The sequence below is a fragment of the Pholcus phalangioides genome, unplaced genomic scaffold (assembly GCF_987345545.1).
Source record: "Pholcus phalangioides strain wild (caught in Gottingen) unplaced genomic scaffold, Ppha-v1.0 ptg000028l_1, whole genome shotgun sequence".
NCBI lineage: Eukaryota > Metazoa > Arthropoda > Arachnida > Araneae > Pholcidae > Pholcus > Pholcus phalangioides.
The window spans coordinates 909467-930132 of record NW_028301618.1 but is presented as its reverse complement, the minus strand read 5'-3'; the positions used below and the strand labels follow the sequence as shown (position 1 = coordinate 930132).

Sequence of the window (20666 nt, the reverse complement as noted above, 5' to 3'; positions counted from 1 at the left end):
CAAAAATCTCCAGAACTTTCATTCTCGGAGGTTGGCAACTTCACCAAATGATCACTGAGGCAACGAAACTGCACATAAATATATCATTCACATTGTAACATCTAACGATCTAGGTTGCTCATTTTTTTTACCGCATATTATTATTATTTCCTGTATATAATACAAATTTAAGTAGTTATTTATTCAAGGGTTGAAATGATAATGTGCAAAAATTAATTATTATAATTTTTTTTTTGCAGTATAATAAAAATAATGACTACATCAGAAGCTTCACTTCAAACTACATTACCGGAAGCCAATATAACGAGCCCTTGGAGGTAAGTTTTGTTAAGTATAAGATTATACATCTGTTTTATTTACAATCTTTCTCGACATAAGCAATCACAGTAATTGAATCTGTTCATTCGAAAAGTACATTAGTCACAAAAAAATCTTTTGGGAGGGTTGTTAAAATCTGCTTATTCTTAAGGGGCCGTTCAAGTATTACATCATCATCGATGGGGGAGGATTTCCGATTTGCTGGCTTTTGATGACAAGGAGGGGGGGGGGGTTTGGATAATGCTTACGTCATCAACCACCCTTTATGAAAATATGAGTTAGGATTCAGAGAGGCAGAGCTTATGACGAAATTTTGGTGACAAGGGGGAGGAAGTGAAAAATGGCTAAAAATTTGCTTACGTAATACTTGAACGACCCCTAATCTGTTGTACCTTTTCTACATCAATTGTGTAAATGATTTTTTACCCAAGTTTTTCGGATGTCCAAGGTAGGTCTTGTTAGATAATAACCGGAAACTACTGTATACAGGGTATTATTATTGTTTAGATAACCTGTTGGCTTGTATTTTTACACCTGTTGAGCGAGACTTGTGATTTTTGAGTATTACAGTGAAATCTTGGTATAATGTTACTCTGCTGATTAAGGGAAAGATAGCGTAGCAGTATAATTATCGTTATATCAAGAGAGAGGCAACATTATCACCACATACCACCAAATTCATGTTGTCGTTGGTATATTTTCTAGATTGGTACTGTTATTACCCCCCAGAAAATGTTTTTTTAAGTATTTATTCGTCGTAAAATTTTGTAATTAATTAGTTGATTAACAAAATTCAGTTACAGAGAGAGAGAAGAATGTCTCTCTCTGCTGATTATATGAAGTACAAATGACTGAATACCAGGCACAAAGATGAGTTTCAGAAATAAAATTCACATTTCTCTGTGGGGAATCGAACCACAAACCTGACAGTCCGGGCGAGTGCTCTACTATTAAGCTTCAGAGGACAGACATTTTCTTCCCTTGGAGCGCAGAGATTTATCATTATATTGAGTAATGTTTTAGCAAGGTTTCACTGAATTTAAAAAAAAATTGATAAAATTTCCAGATACACTTATCTTTTGAGAATGCTTTGATATCTCCCTTAAACGGGAAGCAGGATATGTCCGGTTTTTCAATGTATCTGGGTTCAATGTATGTGGGGCAATTCAGAATGTACCATTCAAACTTGGTTGGAGGTAAGCAATAACAAAATAACACAATTTTATTTAGGAAAGTATGGTCGCAAATGTGCTGTAGAAGGGCAAAACATGCCCAGAAGGCAGTGGCGTCTTAATGCATGGGCCTACCCTGGCGAGGCCTGGGAACCTCAAGAGAAGAGGGACCTCAGAAAAATGGGAAGTGATTGCATTTTTTGAGAATTTGCCAGGTAGGGCCACAGAAAAATCACTTGGCCTGGAGGCCCATGATGTTCTTAAGACCGCCCTGCCAAAAGGTGAAGAAAAGGATGATACAAGGAAGTTGTCAGATAACATTCATTTCTTCATCATTATCACTGTCAAAATTAGTCAGTTTTGCCCAGTTGTCGATTTATACATAACTGCGCCAAGCAAACATTTAATGCTGTAGTATTCTGCAGGAAGCGGCAACAAAGGGAGGGAGGTTCAGTTCCCTGGTAGCTGGACCTAAAAGAGTACAAAGTTTACTCTTTCTCCATGAAAAATTAAGGGGGAGGGGTTGAAAAATGACTCCATGCAACAGTAAATTATTTTTTCTAGTTGCAGTCCTGTTCAGCAACTGCAAAGCAGAACATGGCAAAATCTGCAACGTGTGTCGCAGAGCAATCTCAGCTATTGCAGAACAATCTGAAATAATTTTAAGAAAACTGTACAAAACACTCTCGCGGGAATTTTCACCGCAGAACATTTCCAGTCAGCTGTGGACTTGTTGCAGAACAATGCAAAACATTTTAATTTGGGTAACATTCTTCATACAATCACACTGCTGTCAGACTACTTTGCCCAGCTGCGCCATATATTTGATACATATCAGCAAATTCATGAAGCATGTACCGATTCATGTTACTTCTGTGAAGTCAATGATGACTGGTTTTTGTAGTTGGACAACTTGGCACATGACCATATTGTGAACGAATGGTGCCCTCTCTACCACATCAAATATATGCATTTGCGACCATGCTTTCTTTTGTGAAAACGTGTTCTTGCGCTATTCTCTACCTCCCCAGAAAATTTTAACAATCAATTCGGAATTGCCCTGTATATGTGTGGCCATCAGTTTAGTTTACCTCTGAGGGGATGAATATTATATAAACTGTGTAAGTAGAAGTATAGATTTTCTTTTCGCCATTTTATAGGGACTCGTAGTGTTAGCCGATCCTCCGGATGCTTGTGAGCCAATCAAGAAGGTTGATTTCTGCTGCGGTATGGCACGTTTCTCCAAGTTTGTTTTGGTTGCTGGCTCCGCTTCACCAAACTGTACCATTAAGAAGAAGGTAAGATTAAAAGTTGAGTTGATGTGTTGCAATGGCGGGTATTAGCAAGATTTTTATGGAAATGATATGTCTGATGTGAAGGGACAATACATCTAACCCATCTGCATCATATTTAAAGTCAACGAGAAATCTGGGGGGTGAGCCAGCTTCTCGTTAATTACTGGAATAGTCTGATAGATGGGAATAGGTTCTCAGTATTGTTTCAAGAATTTTTCTTTAGAAGCGACTGTTCTGTAATGCTTGGGAAACTGGGAAATATTCCGAAAATCATGCACGAAATGGAAAATATTTCCCTCCACTACCTTTCCTCTGGCCAATCACAGGCGCACATTTAGGTCTTTTTTTTATAGGCATTTATGAGAGAATTCATTTTTTCCCATCTTGTAAGAAACCTTGCAACCCTGATTTGAATTACAAGCATAAATATGAAGCACCGAAACAGTGGTCCTCTGTCTTTTTTAAGACCTCTGGTAATTCAAATTTCTATGAGCTGTGGAGCTTCCGGTCTCGAAAAGTTTGCTCACTCATAAGACAATAAATAGTTAATAAACATGCATTGGCGAGAGCTTTCGCCACCAGCATCTAATTGAAAACAAGGATTTACCTGGCTATTTGCCTTATTTGTTTTCCTTATGTTTCACCCGCAGCTGTGGCAGATAACTCCAGAGATGAACGTACTACCTAGTACCCTGACAATATGCCTTTCTTTATCAACTTTTCGAGCTATGCTTGTTATATTACTTTATTAATTATTTTGTTGCAATTGGCTGGATCAAATATCCCGGTAACCTCAGGTAAATCCTGGTTATTATTTAGTCAAGAAAAAGTTAATTACTTTGTTAATTACTTTATTAATTACAAACTGTTTATATGATTATAAACTATCATCACATTAAAGAACTAATTATTACTGTCACCTTTGTTTGAAAAATTTATCTTTGTATAATATATGATTGATATCTCGGTTTGTGGTCGCAAACTATTCCCAGCTATGATTGTTGTATGATTGATACATCAAAAAAAAAAAAATCTTGCATGACCCTAGATTTCTTTTCCCTCTCTTTTAGTGACATGTTTTCCGTCATGCATTTTTAATCGTAGAAATTTTGATACAAATTGTGACAAAAATGAACGTTTCTGTCAATTCAATTTCAGTTGCTTAATCGCCTGTCTCTTTGTATCTTAAGATTGAGAATGCTGCAAATGCCGATTTTGATCTTGCCATCCTATATGGAGAGGAGCTCTCCTGGTGGTCCACCTTTACAAAAATCAATTGTAGGTATTTTTTAATATTTAATTTTTAAGGCTGTGACTTTTCTTCACTTTATGGCTGGACCCTAAATGTTGTCGTTGCTCCCAGTTTCACAAGTGTTCCTTCATTTTCTAGGGAGTTCTTCTGTGAGTCATGATGAGGTTTATGTGAACATGACAGACATGGTAACTGTGAATATCTCTCATAGTGATGGCCAAATAATAAAAATGGAGTATCTATTCCAAAACAAGTAAGTGCGAATGGATTTATCCATACCTTGTGTGTGAGTTACCATCTGCGGTAATGCATTGTTGTCTGTCAACTTGTTGGTTCTTTCTTTTTTTCATTGCTGAGCCTACTGTGACAAAAGAGGTTTACTTGGACACGATTCTCTGATTTTTGCCATTCCTCAAATTTCTCATTTGCAAGCAAAAATCTTTTGGCAGCAAGATGATGCTCCTCCACATTGGAAAGAAGAAATGTGTGAGATTTGATGAATCAGAGTTTTCCTGGCAGATGGATTGGATGAGATCATAGAGTAATAATAGTAGTTATATCTTTAGTTTATGGATGAGATGGGAACCCCCCCCCCCCATTGTGGCCACGCCATTTTCCGAATTTAACTCTGTTAGATTGCTTCTTGTGGCGATCAGGGCCAAATGAATTTCTTCGTCGAAGGATTTAATTATGTTGTATTTTCGATTCACCAGCCCATTTGCAGGATTAAAATTAAACTCCAAGCCAAACCTTTCAGGTTGCAATTTCTAAAAGTAAAGTGAGGGATACCTGTATCATGTTTTTAATCGTCATTCCGCTTGTTTACGTATATTTTTATTTCATTGAATTCTCTTCTCTATCTATATAATTTACCTGCATCTATGAATCAATCTTTCTTGGATTTCCATATCATGTTTTTAATCATTCTGCTTGTTTATGTATATTTGTATTTTATCGTATTTTTCTTCTCTTGACCATCTCTGTAATTGGGCAATGCTGGCCTGTTGAAATGTGTGTAAATAAATTAATGACATGTATCACAATTTATATATGTATGCAATTTCTCCCGGGTACGCAGATTTAAATTGTGAATATCACAAAATTAAAATCTTGTTTTTTCTTTGCATAACATCGATGATATTGAAGTAAAAGTAACCTGGTGTGGTATGCATGTTACTCATATGTGGTGAAGTTTGTGATTAAAAGAAGTATGGAAGGTCTTTAGAGTAAATCATGGGCGCAGATGATACGGGGGGGAGGGGGGGCATCAAAGGCAGAGGCAACTGATCTAATGTATATGCTCATGTATGAACTAACATCATCACCACCATGCCCTCCTCCCCAGACTTTCTACCTATGGGGTAGATATAGATTTGAACTTCATCCCTAGATACAGTGGAAAAAGAAAGCTGCTTTATTTCTAGATTATGTGCATGGGAAAAATATAGGGAGCTTAACTTAACACTTAAGTTTAACCGCACTAAATATTTTCAATGCACTACAACACTAGGCACCCCCCCCCCCCCCCGATTTAAAAAATAGTCAGAGGCATAATTTTTGGTATAAAGCCTTGAATTCTATGCTCTGATTGCTGATTCAAAATAATAACAGATGTCGTACCAACGGATGACAAATACCATGGGACTTTCGACTTTTTGCATCAAAATTGAGTTTGCTCTTTGTTTTTACCAAAAACTCATTAAATCTGTAAAAAAATAAAAATGAGTAAAATATTAAGCAACATCGTGCAAATTGGAAACATATCGTAATAAATGTATCTGTCAATTGTGCAAGAAAACAATCTTGTCAATACAATTTGTTTTATTTTGTAATGGCCCTTTGAAATACCTGTACTATATCTGATACTGAGTTGCTACCACACATTCACTTTAATGGGTGAAGGGTGAGGGGCTCATGAATAAAAGCACTTTCTACAAGAAAAATTGTAATCCATGAAGTTATATATATATAATTCGGGCTCAACGACCTTTCCCGTTACGTAAACACAGATTTTTGGTGTTCGTATTTTTTGCTTGCAGTCCGTTTGTAGTTTATTCATTAATGCTTAATTAAATTTGAGGGATTGGGAGGAAAAAGCAGTTAGGTGATGTGAAAATATGTATTCTTAAGCAGGGCTGCAACTAGATGCTTGGTCAGCTGGGGCAAGCACAGATTTTGGCGTCCCCTTGTTATGTTGAAGGAGAGGCTAAAGGATGAAATTGCTCCCCTTCCAGTCCGGCGTCCGAGGCACCAGACCCATCTGCTCCCCTCTAGTTGCGGCTCTGTCCTCAATGATTAACATGTTTGAATCAATAAGCAGTCAGTTAATTTTAATTAAAAACCGATTTTTTTATATATATGTTTTTAAAAATCATGATTTTTTCATACCCTGGTGTTCACGTATTCAATATCTTCACATTTAATGTTACATCAATTTATTTCTAAAATGCATCAAGGAAACATTACCCACCATGTGTATTTTTTATGCAGTTTAGATCATCAAATTTTTAGGTTACTACAGTCGATTCTTGTTTTAACGAATACCGTTATAGCGAAAATCTTGTTTTAACGAACACTTTCTGATTCCTCAAATAAGTTTACATAGGAGCAATGCTAGGTAACCTGGAATTCCTTTATAACGAAGTGATTCTTTCAGTCTCTTGGTGTTTGTTATAACAGGATTCGACTGTATTTCACTTGATAGTTTGAATTTATAATTTATTTTAAAAAAATCTTTCATATTTATCTGAGTAAGTACATGATCTTCACGAAAATCTCTCTAAGGTCCCCCGCACGGGGGAAACCAAAATCTGGCAACTGATAAGAGAAACTGTTCCCAGAAGACGAGCATGTACATTGCTATAGAAGCCCTCATACTAGGAAATTGGTGTATTGGCGATGAATATCGAACGCGACTCTGTCACTTGGCGACTTGCATGCTTGTCGCTGCCAACTTTTATTGAAGAAACCGCCCCTATCATTCCTTCATATTTTCGTCATTCGAGTTTGGACCCGGCGTGAATTCAAAAGCAATCCAGAGTTTATATAAAAATTATCAATTGAAAGGATACTTAAAGAAAGAAATCACCGAAAAAACATTTAATGGAATTTTGACAGAATGTCAGCTCACAGGTAAATACGCAATTTCTTCATTTAAATTGATATTATTTTGAAATTATAATGAAATCGGGGACGTTGGAATTGTTTTGAAACTGTGGGTGTTTGTTTTTAGTTTTATATTGGAAATTTTAATTTCTGAATCAATTCTGTTGTTGCTCAGATCCATGCCACAGATTATCGTGGGTGCTTGAGCACCCCTGGCTTTAAGACTCCACTGAATGAAATGGTAAACCAGGCTTGTCATTTCAACTTTTTCCGGGAGGGGGGGGGGGGCAAAGAACACTTATTCGCTGTATGTATATATATATATATATCATTTCTAGTGCATTTTTGAAAGCGGGCCTTCCCCCCCGTGGTCGCCCAAATGATGGGGTCTTTGGTAAACACATGGGCACACCATCCTACCTGAGGGAGGATGATGTGCTTGTCACATACACGCACATCTGTGTGTGGGAGTATTTGGGGGAAATCATTCCCTTTTAAATGAAGCAACAATTCACATGTTTGTCTGTAGTTTTGCCTACAGTTTATTTTTTGTCTCTTGGAACCATAGCTTTCGTCGTTTCATCTTTAACTAATAAACAATAAACTAATATAATAATCAATCCAATATATGCGTACTGGGAGGCATATTTATTGAGGAAAAAACAGACATTTTATTGCGATTTTTTTTTCCCGTTGAAATCACTCAGAGCAAATGAAATTGTACTAAGAAATTATATAATTTTTATCATTTTATTGCCATTTGAAAATGATATCAATTTGAATAAAGAAATTGTGTATTTACCAGCGAGCTGAAATTTTGTAGCAATTTCTCTTTTGTAATAGAAACTGTGTATTTTACTTATTTCTTTGTTATGATTTTTATTTACTTTCGATAAATCTTGATAGTACCAGAAGATAAGAAGGGGAACTATAGACTGTGCTGTTTTTACTCAATTTCCCGTACTGTGTGAGGGAGAACGGGCAACTTGACTTGTTCAAGCCAACTCAACCCTCTAGTTGAGGCAACTCGAGCTCGATTTTAGTTTCCCCATGTGAGGAGGGCCTGATGCTCATTTTCCTTGGTTGGCAGCTATGGCTAGGGGCAGCTCTTTGGCCATTCCAGGAGGTGTACCAAATCTGAGTTGAAAGGGCAAAAAAGGCGATGTTGAAGAAAGGAAAAAAAAAACTGGTTGGGGACACCAAAAAACAGGTCCGTTATGGGTAGTTTTTTTTTTTGAGTGGCTCCGGCTACTACTGTTACTTAACTTTTCATGCACCTCTTACATATTCCTAACACATCTGCATGTGCTTGTTCTTGCTGCTTCTACCAACTGTCTTCTATATGTTAGTGAAAGTGCTGAAATTATCATGTTATGGTAGTATTACGTTAAAAGTCTGCTTGCTCTATGCAGAGAGACTTTTTCAAGAAATCAAGATACTGTATTATTAACGCATATCAACCCTCACATTATTCAACAGAATATATCTTTGATGCAATAATTTAAACCAAAAATAAAATTCTTCGATACAAGTTGCTTGGTATAGCCCCTGGCTGCAGCATATTCACATCTGTCGCAAAAAATTACAATATTATACTTTTTTTAGAGGTTGATTGGATAATTTATGTTGGCGAAGATTTTTTCCAGGTTACTAGGTCATGGCGATTGAAAATGAATACTCAATGTTTTGCCATGAGCAGATACTAGGTCCTTGAGCGGGCATAGGGGGAATCACTAAAGATAATGTACAGAGAACAGTGGTGGGGATGAATGTCGACTTATACTGATAATACAATTATTTTCTCTGGGGGGGGGGGCAAATTGCCCCTGTATCCACCTATGTGTTTCATTCGCTTGAATGACAGGCATCTTTGGAAGTTTGTAGTTATAGTGTAAGTCATGCAGCAAACATAACTGATTGTTGTTTTGTGTAGTTGTCAGTTATGAATGGCCAAACAGTCTTAAAAAAATGGTTTACTATGCATTTTTTTTACTCTTGGTTAATCATTATCTGTTTGTAGCATTTAATCATCACTAAAAATCTTATTTCATTTCTTCTATCCCAATCAGCACAGAGAATTATTTCCACTTGAGGGCCACTTTCACGCACCCTTTCTATTACCACCTGATAACTTTAGCAGTGCTCATCTGTTTCACATTGATCATCTTTGCAATTGGAGGACTTAGCCTGGTTATTTGTATTTGCATCATCGGCAATGCTGATTCGGTAAGGGTACTTTTGTATGATGTCACCAACTTTTGTTAACTTGCCCCCCCCCCTTTTGATTTTTTTGTTTTGTACTTGATCATGCGATTTATTGGTTTTTTTTTTTTAATTTCCCTCCCAGTGTTATGAATATATTCAAAACATATGGAGGCGCTGTTGTGGAAACAGAACAAGACAGCCTTCTGGTCAGGCAAACCAGTTGCTCACTGAAGAATGTACGAAAGGTTTGAGAGCTTTGACTATAGAGATTTGATACGTGTGTTAATAGTTTTTTCGAGTGAAAAGACTTATATTCTTGTGTTATCGTATTTCTTTTATATATATATATATATATATATATATATATATTGTTTGTTTCATGCAAGCTCTTTTGCGAATGAATGTTTTCACCTTTCGATTTCATGCTTATTTTCCATGATGGAATTGATATTTCTATTTCAGATGCTGCTTGTACCATGTGTGGAAGAAATGTAATCGAAGGCCAGAAGAAGCTATTTTATTATTCTCAGGGTAAGATTATAGATGTTACCATGTGTTATCTTTTGCTCACTGATGCACAAATTTTTGCATATGCGTGTTATTGCCGACACAATTTCGTCTTTTCTTTCCTATTAGCTCCTGTTGTTTCTGTATACCCTCTCACTCATAAGCAGAACACAGGCTCTTCGAATGGAGATGGTTGTACTGTGAAGCTGGGGGCGGGTGATGTCTACCTCTCTCCTTTCCCCTATGCCAATAATAAAATTTTTTATTGAGCGGGAGAAGGAATTGCTCCATCCCCCCCATGCATCTGTCTCTGCTTTTGCTTCAGTAGAGTAGACCTTTGGTCTCAGTGCTGGGTTTCAGGGGAAACCCACCTTATACTCTCTCTCACACAAAATATACATTTTTCAGTAATAAAATACTAAAAATTGAAAACCTGCTGTGGACTTTCCTCTGTTCATTTTGGTAAAGGATCTAAGTCGTAGCAAGGAACTTACTTGTTCTTGTAGATGATTTTGGCCTTTGTACTGCAGATCATGTTTCTCTTCATATCTTAAAAACCGAACCTGGTCTCAACTCTAGTTAGTTGGAACGGGGATGTCTAATCCAACCAACCAACCTTTTGAGTACCCTGGGCTACATTGAGCAAAGAAGAACAACTGCTTTTTGGGTGGCATTCGTAATGCAAACAAAGCAGATAAAACTTCAAGTTATGCTCTAAAAGGGAATCTGAAATATATATGAATGGGGGTTGGGAAGTTTCTTTAGATTTGCAACCCTTTTTGTTTCCCTCCGGAAAAAACTGAAACATATAAGTTTTGTCCATTGAAGAAATGAAAAACTGGTTTATATACAGGGTGTCCCTGAACGCATGGGGCCATTATCGCCAATGTGATAACATAACAAGCATTAATTATATGTTCTGTAATCAAACAATATAATTAGTGCTCATTTTTCTTTCGTTTCTTCCTGTTTTTCCCCTTTTCTTTTACTGCCTTGGAAGAAATGGGGTTTTTTTCGGAAGAAACCCAACTCCCTGATTCGAACTCAGGGTAGCACAGAGAATTTCACGCTCTATAATCAGCAGGAGAGAGAAAGGGGAGATCGCAGAAACAATAAATAAAAATTGGCTGAAATATTTTATGTGTCGGAATTCGATACCGATTGTCAATGCATATTGTTTTAGGCCTCTGCCACAAGAGCCTACCCAAGCAGTTCCAGATGTGGCAAAACGTGTTCGCATGTTCAAGATTTAGGTACTTCTGCCCCCTTGTGACAGAGATTCTGTAGGATTGCTGATTTTTTTTTTTTTTGGACAAATTTTCACAGTTGTGCATGTAGGGGAATAGTGTGGGGAACAGTGTGATTTCAAAACCTGCAGACGTTGGCACATTTCTTGAGGTTTTTAAAGTCATACTTTTTATGAAAGTTTAAACTTTCTTAAATTCTGGCACCTTTCTTCTTTGCATGGCCCATCGAGCCCTTTGTTAACATATCTGTAGTATAGCTTTGTGGTGCCACAGTATCAATGAAATATCAACTATGGCCTGCCTGTACTGTGCCAACAGTTGTAGTCTCCTGTTCATAGTGATAGGCAGGAACTTTATATTCTCCTCGAGCTCCCCCATGTTATTGTTATAATTGTGCATATTGTTGTCCTTTGTGATAAATGTGGACCATGGTTCTTTCCCCCAGTGTACCACTCTCTCTGTTTTTCTCCATGGCTGGCTGAAATACGAAGAAAATGTCTGCTTCGTGAAAGGAAAGAGATGACGAGTGGCAAAAGTCACACAGACTTGGAAGTAACATCGGCCACAGCAAGCACTCCATTGGTAACTTCCACCAATGCAGGTAACACCTGGGGTACATTTTCTGGTCCAAGCACATTTGGAAAACAATCCTGCAGGCCAGGAACTCTGTCATCTCTGGCTAAAAACCAAGCTGATATGACTCTAGACGAGATTGGCTTTTCTGAATCGGATAACGTTGTTATCGTTCCTTCAATTGCAGGATCCATAAATGTACCTTGTAAGGATGGTATGAATGATGTCCAGCCGAAATCTGTCTAATCTGGCAGGATATCCAATCATGTCCAGAGTTCTAATGAGGTAGACCGGAAAAAAAAATTATTTAACAAATGTGGATATTATTGTTTATATTGGTGAGGGAAGAATGAAATGCTACTTGTTGAGAAAAAAAAAATGAAGAGGTTTATATTGTACAGATAACCGGATAAAATTGCTTTGTTTTTTGTGATGTTAGAAAATTAGATTTTATTGCTGGAAATGACTGTGCGATGTATTCACCCACTCAATGTATGTTGTAGCAATGATTATGTTTTCAAGAAAATGCAGCAAAGACGCCATTTGTTTTAGTCTTCTGTTGAAAAAAAAAATTAGAATTGTTTCCCCTGCTATCGTTTTTCATTATGAGCCCTAAATTTGAAGAAACTCGATATTATTCACTAAAATTGTCCATTTATGCCATATGATTTTGTTTTCATAAATATTGAACAATCTAAGAAATCAAAAAGTATTCTAGAGAATCGCTTTTCAATGCCTCTTTCACCAGGCAATCGTATCCTGGTCATGTAAAGTTATATTGGTGTTAGTGATTGGGGATCTATTTATTATTATCCAAAAATCAGGTTGAATTATTCAATCGAGGAACAGTCGTTATTAATTTTCACTGCGAGGTTGTATTCCTTAGTTCTTTCTCAGTGGTATGTGCTGATACAAAAAATACATATTTTCTACGAAATTTGAATTCCATGTGACGTGCCATTTTGGTGAAACATTAGATATTCTTTCTTTGTATAGATTTTTGTTTTTCGTCAAGCTCAACATGGTTTTTGATCCAGCGGTTAGTTAAAAACCCATTAAGCATGTGAACAGAAATGTGTCAAGATTCCTTATTGCCTTCAACGTTTTTTGTATTCCAGACATTATTTACTGTAATCAGAGGTGTCGACATAGTTAAGGTTTCAACAAAGAAAAGAAAAGTTTTTGTAGAAACTTATAAAAGATATAATCGACATGGAGGTCGGCAGAAATAATTACACCCAGATATTTATAATAAGAAACCTTGGTGATTATAGAGTAAGAAGAATCAAGGGGAAATCTTTTGCGAGGCCAATCCATTGAACAATGAACTTTAAAAGGGGGGGGGGGGGGGCTAGTGAGGAGATAAAAACATAACATTATAATGAACACTAGTATGTATTGATACCTATCTTATATATATATAGTAAAACCTGTCCTTAATGGAACCTATATCAAGTGGAAACCTGCCTTCAACGGAAAAAAAATCGTGGTCCCGTGATTTCAATGCTAAAATATACATTTAAAAAACCTGGATAGAGCGGAATCTGTTTAATGTGGTAACGGAAAGGAAAATTCCACCCTTTAATGGAAAATTCCACACAAACACTGTGAGCGACCAATAGACCAAAGGATAATATAAAATATTAAAGTGCTCACCAAAATTTTTTACGCAATCTATGATTCCGTTGAAGACAGGTTATATACACATATATATATATATATAAGAAAGTCTTTGTGCTGCATTTCACTTGAAAACTTGTAACGCATACTAATTCATGCTTTTTTAAAAGAAGAAACCAAAGATTATAAATTGGTTTAACCTTCTCTGTTTCTATGAATGTTTGTACTCAATACTCAATGGTGGATATTTTAGCGTTTATTTATATATACACACATATAACTAACTTGTTGCTACCATTAAGGAATCGTCAAAAAACAAGCTTTGCTGGGAAATCTTGGCTTTTTCAGGCATTTATATATATTTTGAAAGTAAAATAAAGTGCGTTTATTTCATATGTTATTGTTTGATGAGTATGATTGTCACGCCCATTTGCTTTTAGTTTGTACTTCTTGTGTGCAGTGCCGTCTTAACGCATGGTCCCACCCAGGCACCTCAAGAGAAAGAGGGGCCTCACAAAAATGAGAACCTGTTCAAATTTTCGAGAATTTGCCAGGTAGGGCCTCAGAAAAATCACTTGGCTCAGGGGCTCATGATGCTCTTAAGATTGCCCTGCTTGTGTGCTGAACTTGGTTGGTGAAGGTGCAATACTTACCTAGATATATACACTGAAGAGCCAAACAAACTGGTACACCTGCCTAATATCGTGTAGGGCCCCCGCGAGCACGCAGAAGTGCCGCAACACGATGTGGCATGGACTCGACTAATGTCTGAAGAAGTGCTGGAGGTAATTGACACCATGAATCCTGCAGGGCTGTCCATAAATCCGTAGGAGTAATAGGGGGTGGAGATCTCTTCTGAACAGCACGTTGCAAGGCATCCCAGATATGTTCAATAATGTTCATGTCTGGGGATTTAGGTGGCCAGCGGAAGTGTCTGAAGTCAGAAGAGTGTTCCTGGAGCCACTTTGTAGCAATTCTGGACATGTGGGGTGTCGCATTGTCCTGCTGAAATTGTCCAAGTCCATCGGAATGCACAATGGACATGAATGGGTGCAGGTGATGAGACAGGATGCTTACGTACCTGTCACCTGTCAGAGTCGTATCTAGACGTATCAGGAGTCCCATATCACGCCAACTGCAAATGCCCCCATACCATCACAGAGCCTCCACCAGCTTGAACAGTCCCCTGTTGACATGTAGGATCCATGGATTCATGAGGTTGTCTCCATACCCGTACACGTCCATCAGCTCGAAGTAATTGGAACCGAGACTAGTCAGACCAGGCAACGTGTTTCCAGTCCTCAACAGTCCAATGTCAATGTTGTCGGGCCCAGACGAGGCGTAAAGCTTTGTGTCGTGCAGTCATCAAGGGTACGCGAGTGGGCCTTCGGCTCCTGTTGGGTTCACATTTATTGGTGGGTGAACTTCAATTCCTTTTTTTTTTCACAATAATAAAACTTTTCACATAATCACATCACACGTATCTGCCACTTTGCATGATCTTTATTTTATCACTCAATAACGCAAATGGTCCCCATTTTACAAACTACACGGCTCACATTCACGTCTGCACATAGGCAGCTCCCGAGACCCACTGATCGTCCAAGGTCTCTCGTCTGTCCTCCTTTGTCCCTCAAAGGCAGGTGTCCCGATGTTTCGGCGATTCCATTTTAAAGAACAAGGCGGGTTCTCTTCGCCTCAACTTCTGTCATTCGTGTCTTTAGGAAGCACATCTCACAGCTCCGAAAGCCCATATCGATGATGTTTCGTTGAATGGTTCGCACGCTGACACTTGTTGATGGCACAGCAATGAAATCTGCAGCAATTTGCGGAAGGGTCTGTCACGTTTAATGATTCTCGTCAGTCGTCCCGTTCTTGCATGCAGGGGCGTCGGAAGTGTTTTGAACCTGTGGGTGCCCGTCTTGAGATTCATGCAGGAAATTTCGATTTTTGAATCAATTCTGTGGGTGCTCGAGCACCCACAGCTCCGACGCCACTGCTTGCATGATCTTTTTCCGGCCGCAGCGATGTCGTAGATTTAATTTTTTACCGGATGCCCGATATTCACGGTACACTCGTGAAATGGTCGTACGTGAAAATCCAAATTCCATCGCTACCTCGGAGATGCTATGTCGTTCCCATCTCTCGTGCGCCGACTATAACACCATGTTCAAACTCGCCTAAATCTCGATAACCTGCCATTGTAGCAGCAGTAACCGATCTAACAACTATGCCAGACACTTGTTGCGTTATATAGGCGTTGCCGACCGCAGCGCCGTACTCTGATTGGTTCCATATCTCTTTATTTGCATACGCATGCCTGTACCAGTTTTTTTTGCTCTTCAGTTTATATTACGTACATCTGTCGATGGCCATAAAAATGCAGTGCCTCGTTCAGAAGAAATGACGATGTAGTTTGCTTAGGGGATGTGAGTAACAGTGATAAGCCCCCCCCCCCCATTTGACAAATAATGTTCAGGTTCGTAATTATTGCAAAAAGTCATTGGCATTGCTATCAGTACAATTTTCAGGGCGCTTCCACTCTTCCTACTTTTCCAATTTTTTGTCCTACTTTTTTACCAAAACCTATCAACAAAATTCATATAATTGATTTTAATTGAGGAGGGAATAATCTATATAATGCCAAATAATGCAAATGTTGTAGATTTCAATGAATGATTCTGCCAAAGCAGAAATTGTATCGTTTTTTAAGTTATTTGGGGGGGGGGGGCACGTATGTTTACTATTTGGTGGTTTATTTATTTTTCATTTGCTTAATTTTATAGGGCTCAACAAGTAGAGTAGTGATTGGAAACTTCTGCCTGGTTGAAGGTTTCCGCATATAAAAAAGAACATTCGTAAAAACCAGTTGTTGGTTCACGGTCTTGGACAGTAACTAACATGCATCATTTAAAATTATGGTGCTCATTTTGTGTTAGGTGAGACAACAATTTGCATAGCAAAGCAGTTGGATGCATAGGCCTGTTTATTCTAGGTTTGGTGATTGTCATGCTGCTCAATAACATTCAATTGTCTTTATTTTTAGGACATGCAGAGGCATAAACAATGTATACAATACTCGGCAAAGAGCTAGAAATGAAAGTGCTTCATTTGTCAAGAACGATTACACTGGGATTGAGCACTAAAATTTAAACAAATCCTCTTGAAAAAGGGGATGGGCAACGCAGTAAAACTATCTGGTCCACCTTGACTTATCTATGTCGGACCTTGTAATTTGCATATTTAGCACTGTGCTCTTGAAAGCGCTTCATATTCTTAAAAAACTTACATGTGCCTTCATAATTTGCTGTGTGCGGTTGTCAGAGAGAGTTGGCAGATTAGACTGCGGAAGACTCCAAAAAAGATAATACATTATTTTTCTGCTCTCCTCACAATATATATTATAATACATTAATATATATATATTGTGAGGAGAGCAGAAAAGAATTATCTGTCATTGCTAATACCCTATTTTACCCAAAAATTGTTTTTGTAAGCTAGTCATTTCTGGCATTTTGCTTTGGCTTGAGTCTTTATCTTATAGGATGCTGAAATATTGCTACCGAAATTTTTTTTTTCAAATTATGTTTTAGTTTTTTAAGGGATTTTATTATGTTGTTTAAGGAGGGAACCCCCCTCCATCCTATTTTTTTCTAATTTTTTGAATGGGAGGCCCTAAATTTTGAAACAACGTCAGGGCATGAGTCCCATCTAATTTTTAGGTTAGACGGCAGCATCAACAACATAGTAAATCAAACAAATGGAAACTCTTTTCACCGGTTGTCACTTTTCACTTCTTCTCCTCCCTTCATCGGAACAATATAAAAAAAAAACAAGGTAATTTTGATACATTTTTTTTTAAATTAATGACTAGAACATGAAATATTAATATTTAATGCAATGCACTAAAATAATTGTTCTGATAAAAGTGCTCTTTTATGAAGAGCGGTTCTACGTTTACCTACATAAATAAATACAGTAGAAGTCTGATATAACCGGTGATTTACAAGTACTGTAATTGTCAAATAGGACATAAATTATAATAATCGATGGTGGGGTGATTACCAGGTGTCCTCTTTTTCAGGGAGGACAGGTAGACTTGCTGTTATTCAATTGTTCATCCTGAAGATACGTCTCATTGATTCTGAAAATATTCCTCATTAATTCTGAAAATATTTCTCTCATCAAGTTCTGAAATGTTTTCCAAAATAAGTTTCGAAATGAGCTCTTTCTTCTTTCATCGATTCTGGGATAAATTCCTTCATTGAGGCTTTTTTCCTCAGGAATTTTATCAATTCTTTTATCGGCGGGCCACTGCAAAAAAAAGCTTCGAGGGTCAAATGAGGCCCGCGGCCAATGCGTTGGAGATCTCTGCATCACAGACTTCATCCAGAGACACCTCTGCCGTATGGCTAACGAATAGGTGTCCATAGCGCTCCGCCATGAGCCCGATTCCATGACTCGAACAGATAATCTCGCCAAATTACATGGAAGGTTAGGCCATTCGGGACGGCACATGAATCCCATATGGCACCCACAGGAATCACCTCCTAAATTAAATCAGGCTGTTAACACGAGTTAATCACGGCTATATCATTCCCACTACCACGAATTTACACGCAAGGACAGCCACCATCCCCTCTTGGTGGTCGTCATCACCGCAGGGGGAAGCGGACACCATGTGGCGCTCGATACCTACCTGTTTCTTACAGTAGGCCTACCCTGCGCGTGCAGTGATGCGGGAATAATTGAATTTGAAAACCCGCCATTTCGGATTTCTATGGGAGATGACTGATTTTCTTCCCTGGGTCGACGGATTTGGGTACGATTTTCTCCTGGCTTGATCCAGCTACATCGCTGAATATGGATTCATTTCGAAGCTTAGAAAATAAGCTTTCGTTTGGTATGCAACATAGTGGGTCTCGGATGGACTGTTGAAAGGTCATCGATTATTTTATTGAATGAGTACTTACATAGGAAATGCATTAATTTACCATTACTAATTGATCGTTCGCAGTATCACAGAATGTGCAAGAATCCTAAGAGAAATATTACGGGGAATCACGTGTGTAATTGTTGTGATCGATACTTACCACCCTGTATAGGGATCAATATATATAAGAGCCGGCGAAAGCCCGAATTTCGGACATTGGCCGGGTCCGAATTGGGCTGGCCAGTTCGCAAAGTGGCCATCTTCGGGCTTTGGCAGTAATATATACACGTCAAGCAAAAAACTGACGAAATTCAAAGTTAATAAAAATTTCATAAAAGAAAGATATAATTCCAAATATTCAGAATGAGTCAAAAAAAGTTCTAGAATAAAAATTCAGAATAAGTGAAAAAAAATAATCTGAATATAATTTTTATATAAATTTTCCAAAAATAGATGGAAAAATCGGAATTCTTGAAGGATGTATTTTCAGATGTAATAAAAGTTCAGGATTAAAATCTAAAAATAATTCCAGAAGTAAATGAATATCCAGAATAAATGAAAAAATAATTCCAGAATAAAAAACTCTCTGAATATTAATGCCGTAATAAAAATTCATAATTAATGAAAAAGAACCTGAATTTTTATGCCCAGATTTGAGGGGTACACGAGCCCCTGAAGTCGAATTCTCAAAAATTGGCAAAAAATTTGCTTACGTAATACTGGAATTTCGTATTTAGTTTCGTATTTTTTTTAAAGTGTCAATTATAGCTTGGAAACACACGGAAGAATTAACGATATAATTTAAATTATGGATATTTCTCGCAGAAAAGTAGTAAAAATTCAAATTTTTTGCATTTATTGGTCAAAATTGGCAAATTTCGCATTTATCGCGGTTATTTCGTAAATACGAAATTAACGTATATCCCTAATAATCACTCATCTTCTGAGAGTATATAACTTCGATAAACTTCACTTTTTTTTTACCGGTGATTATGCATAATACCGAAGCGTAAATTCTTTGTTTCATATGGAAATAAAAATTCAGGTTCTTTTTCATTAATTATGAATTTTTATTACTTCTGTAAAAAATTTTCATTAATTTTGAATTTTTTTTATCGATTCTGAATTTTTATTACTTTGTTTGTGAAAATTTCTCGCATTAATTCTGAATTGTTATCGCTATTCTAGAATTATTTCTTCCTTTAAGGGGTATCACGACCCCTGAAGTCGAATTTTCAAAAATGACTTCAAGAAATATTTCATTCAAATACAAATAAAATACTAAAAACTTCGTGTCAATCGGTTAATTTGTTCTTTCAATATAAAAGAAAGAAGTAATGAATTACAGTGTAAAAAACGTATACAAGAAAAAAAAAAACACTTTGAACGTGGTTTGGGGCCGTTCAAGTATTACGTAAGCAAATTTGTAGCCATTTTTCACCCCCCTCCTTGTCAGCAAAACTCTGACCCCTTACCCACCCCCTTGCCAGCAAAATTTCGTCATCAGCATTATCCACGTAAGTATTATCCAAACCCCCTTGTCATCAAAAGTCAGCAAATCGGAAACCCCTCAGCAAAACTCTGACCCCTTGTGTGGGCCCTCTGACCGGCATGTGTTAGTAAAATGAACCTCGGATTTAGCAACTGAATAAGGGGAAGTATATTTTTAAAAAATGTTGAATTTAGAGATTTTTGAAATTTATATATATATATTTTTTTCGAACTTTAAAAATTCATAAATTTCTAACGAATCGTCTGATATTCAAGTTCATTTCACTAACACATGTCGAATAAACATTTCTGCAAAATTTTCAGAGTTTTTGGTGTGTAGCAGTTTTTTTTTAATGTTACGGATGAACTTAATAACCGCAATCCGAAAAGGGACCGTTCAAGTACTACGTCATCATCGATGCGAGGGGGGGGGGGGTGTTTGGATAACGCTTACGTCATCAACAACCCTTTATGAAAATCTATATATATAAAATTGATTTTCTGTGTGTGTGTGTATGTTCTCTATACAAATCTACAATTTTAGATCGATCGTCGCCAAATTTTGCATATATACCAAATGGGACCCGACTTGAACGATAGGCTACTTTAAAATTTCGTCAGACCAGGGCAAATGCCCCAAATGGGCAAAAAACTGTCCGGCAACAATGGTTTTTGGGCCTCAACAATCACTTTCCGAACGTTTACTTTGGTTACCGTGGTTACCTAGCAATGCGTTTCAGACGTGTGTATGCCTTTACAACGGTTTGCCACTTCTTTAATCCTGTTAGTATGTGTATATTTACAATAGTTTATGCCTTTATAATGGTTGGCCACATTTTCAATACTCTCAGAAATGAGAGCTTCTTGAATAGACGTCATAATCATCATCAGCATCGCTTTGAGAGTCAGGAAAAGGGTGATCCTCATAGAAATCAGTGCTAAAATTGT

The 20666-nt window shown here is 37.4% G+C and overlaps 1 protein-coding gene across 21 annotated transcripts in view; it reads left to right on the top strand.

Moving 5' to 3' along the window:
• LOC149067704 (uncharacterized) overlaps positions 1–13689 on the top strand; it is a 36212-nt gene extending 22523 nt beyond the window's left edge. For 9 of the 21 annotated variants that reach the window (XM_089252044.1, XM_089252046.1, XM_089252057.1 and 6 more), the window contains 8 exons: positions 240–317; positions 2651–2788; positions 3976–4063; positions 4176–4290; positions 9212–9368; positions 9490–9592; positions 9810–9878; positions 11547–13689. In XM_089252044.1, the coding sequence (XP_089108170.1) occupies positions 240–317; positions 2651–2788; positions 3976–4063; positions 4176–4290; positions 9212–9368; positions 9490–9592; positions 9810–9878; positions 11547–11920 (1122 nt within the window). In that variant the 3' untranslated portion in view covers positions 11921–13689. Of the gene's footprint in view, positions 1–239; positions 318–2650; positions 2789–3975; positions 4064–4175; positions 4291–9211; positions 9369–9489; positions 9593–9809; positions 9879–9983; positions 10324–11546 lie in introns of those variants that run through there. The other 12 variants (XM_089252059.1, XM_089252048.1, XM_089252060.1 and 9 more) reach the window with 3 other exon arrangements.
• Positions 13690–20666: the final 6977 nt, after the last annotated feature.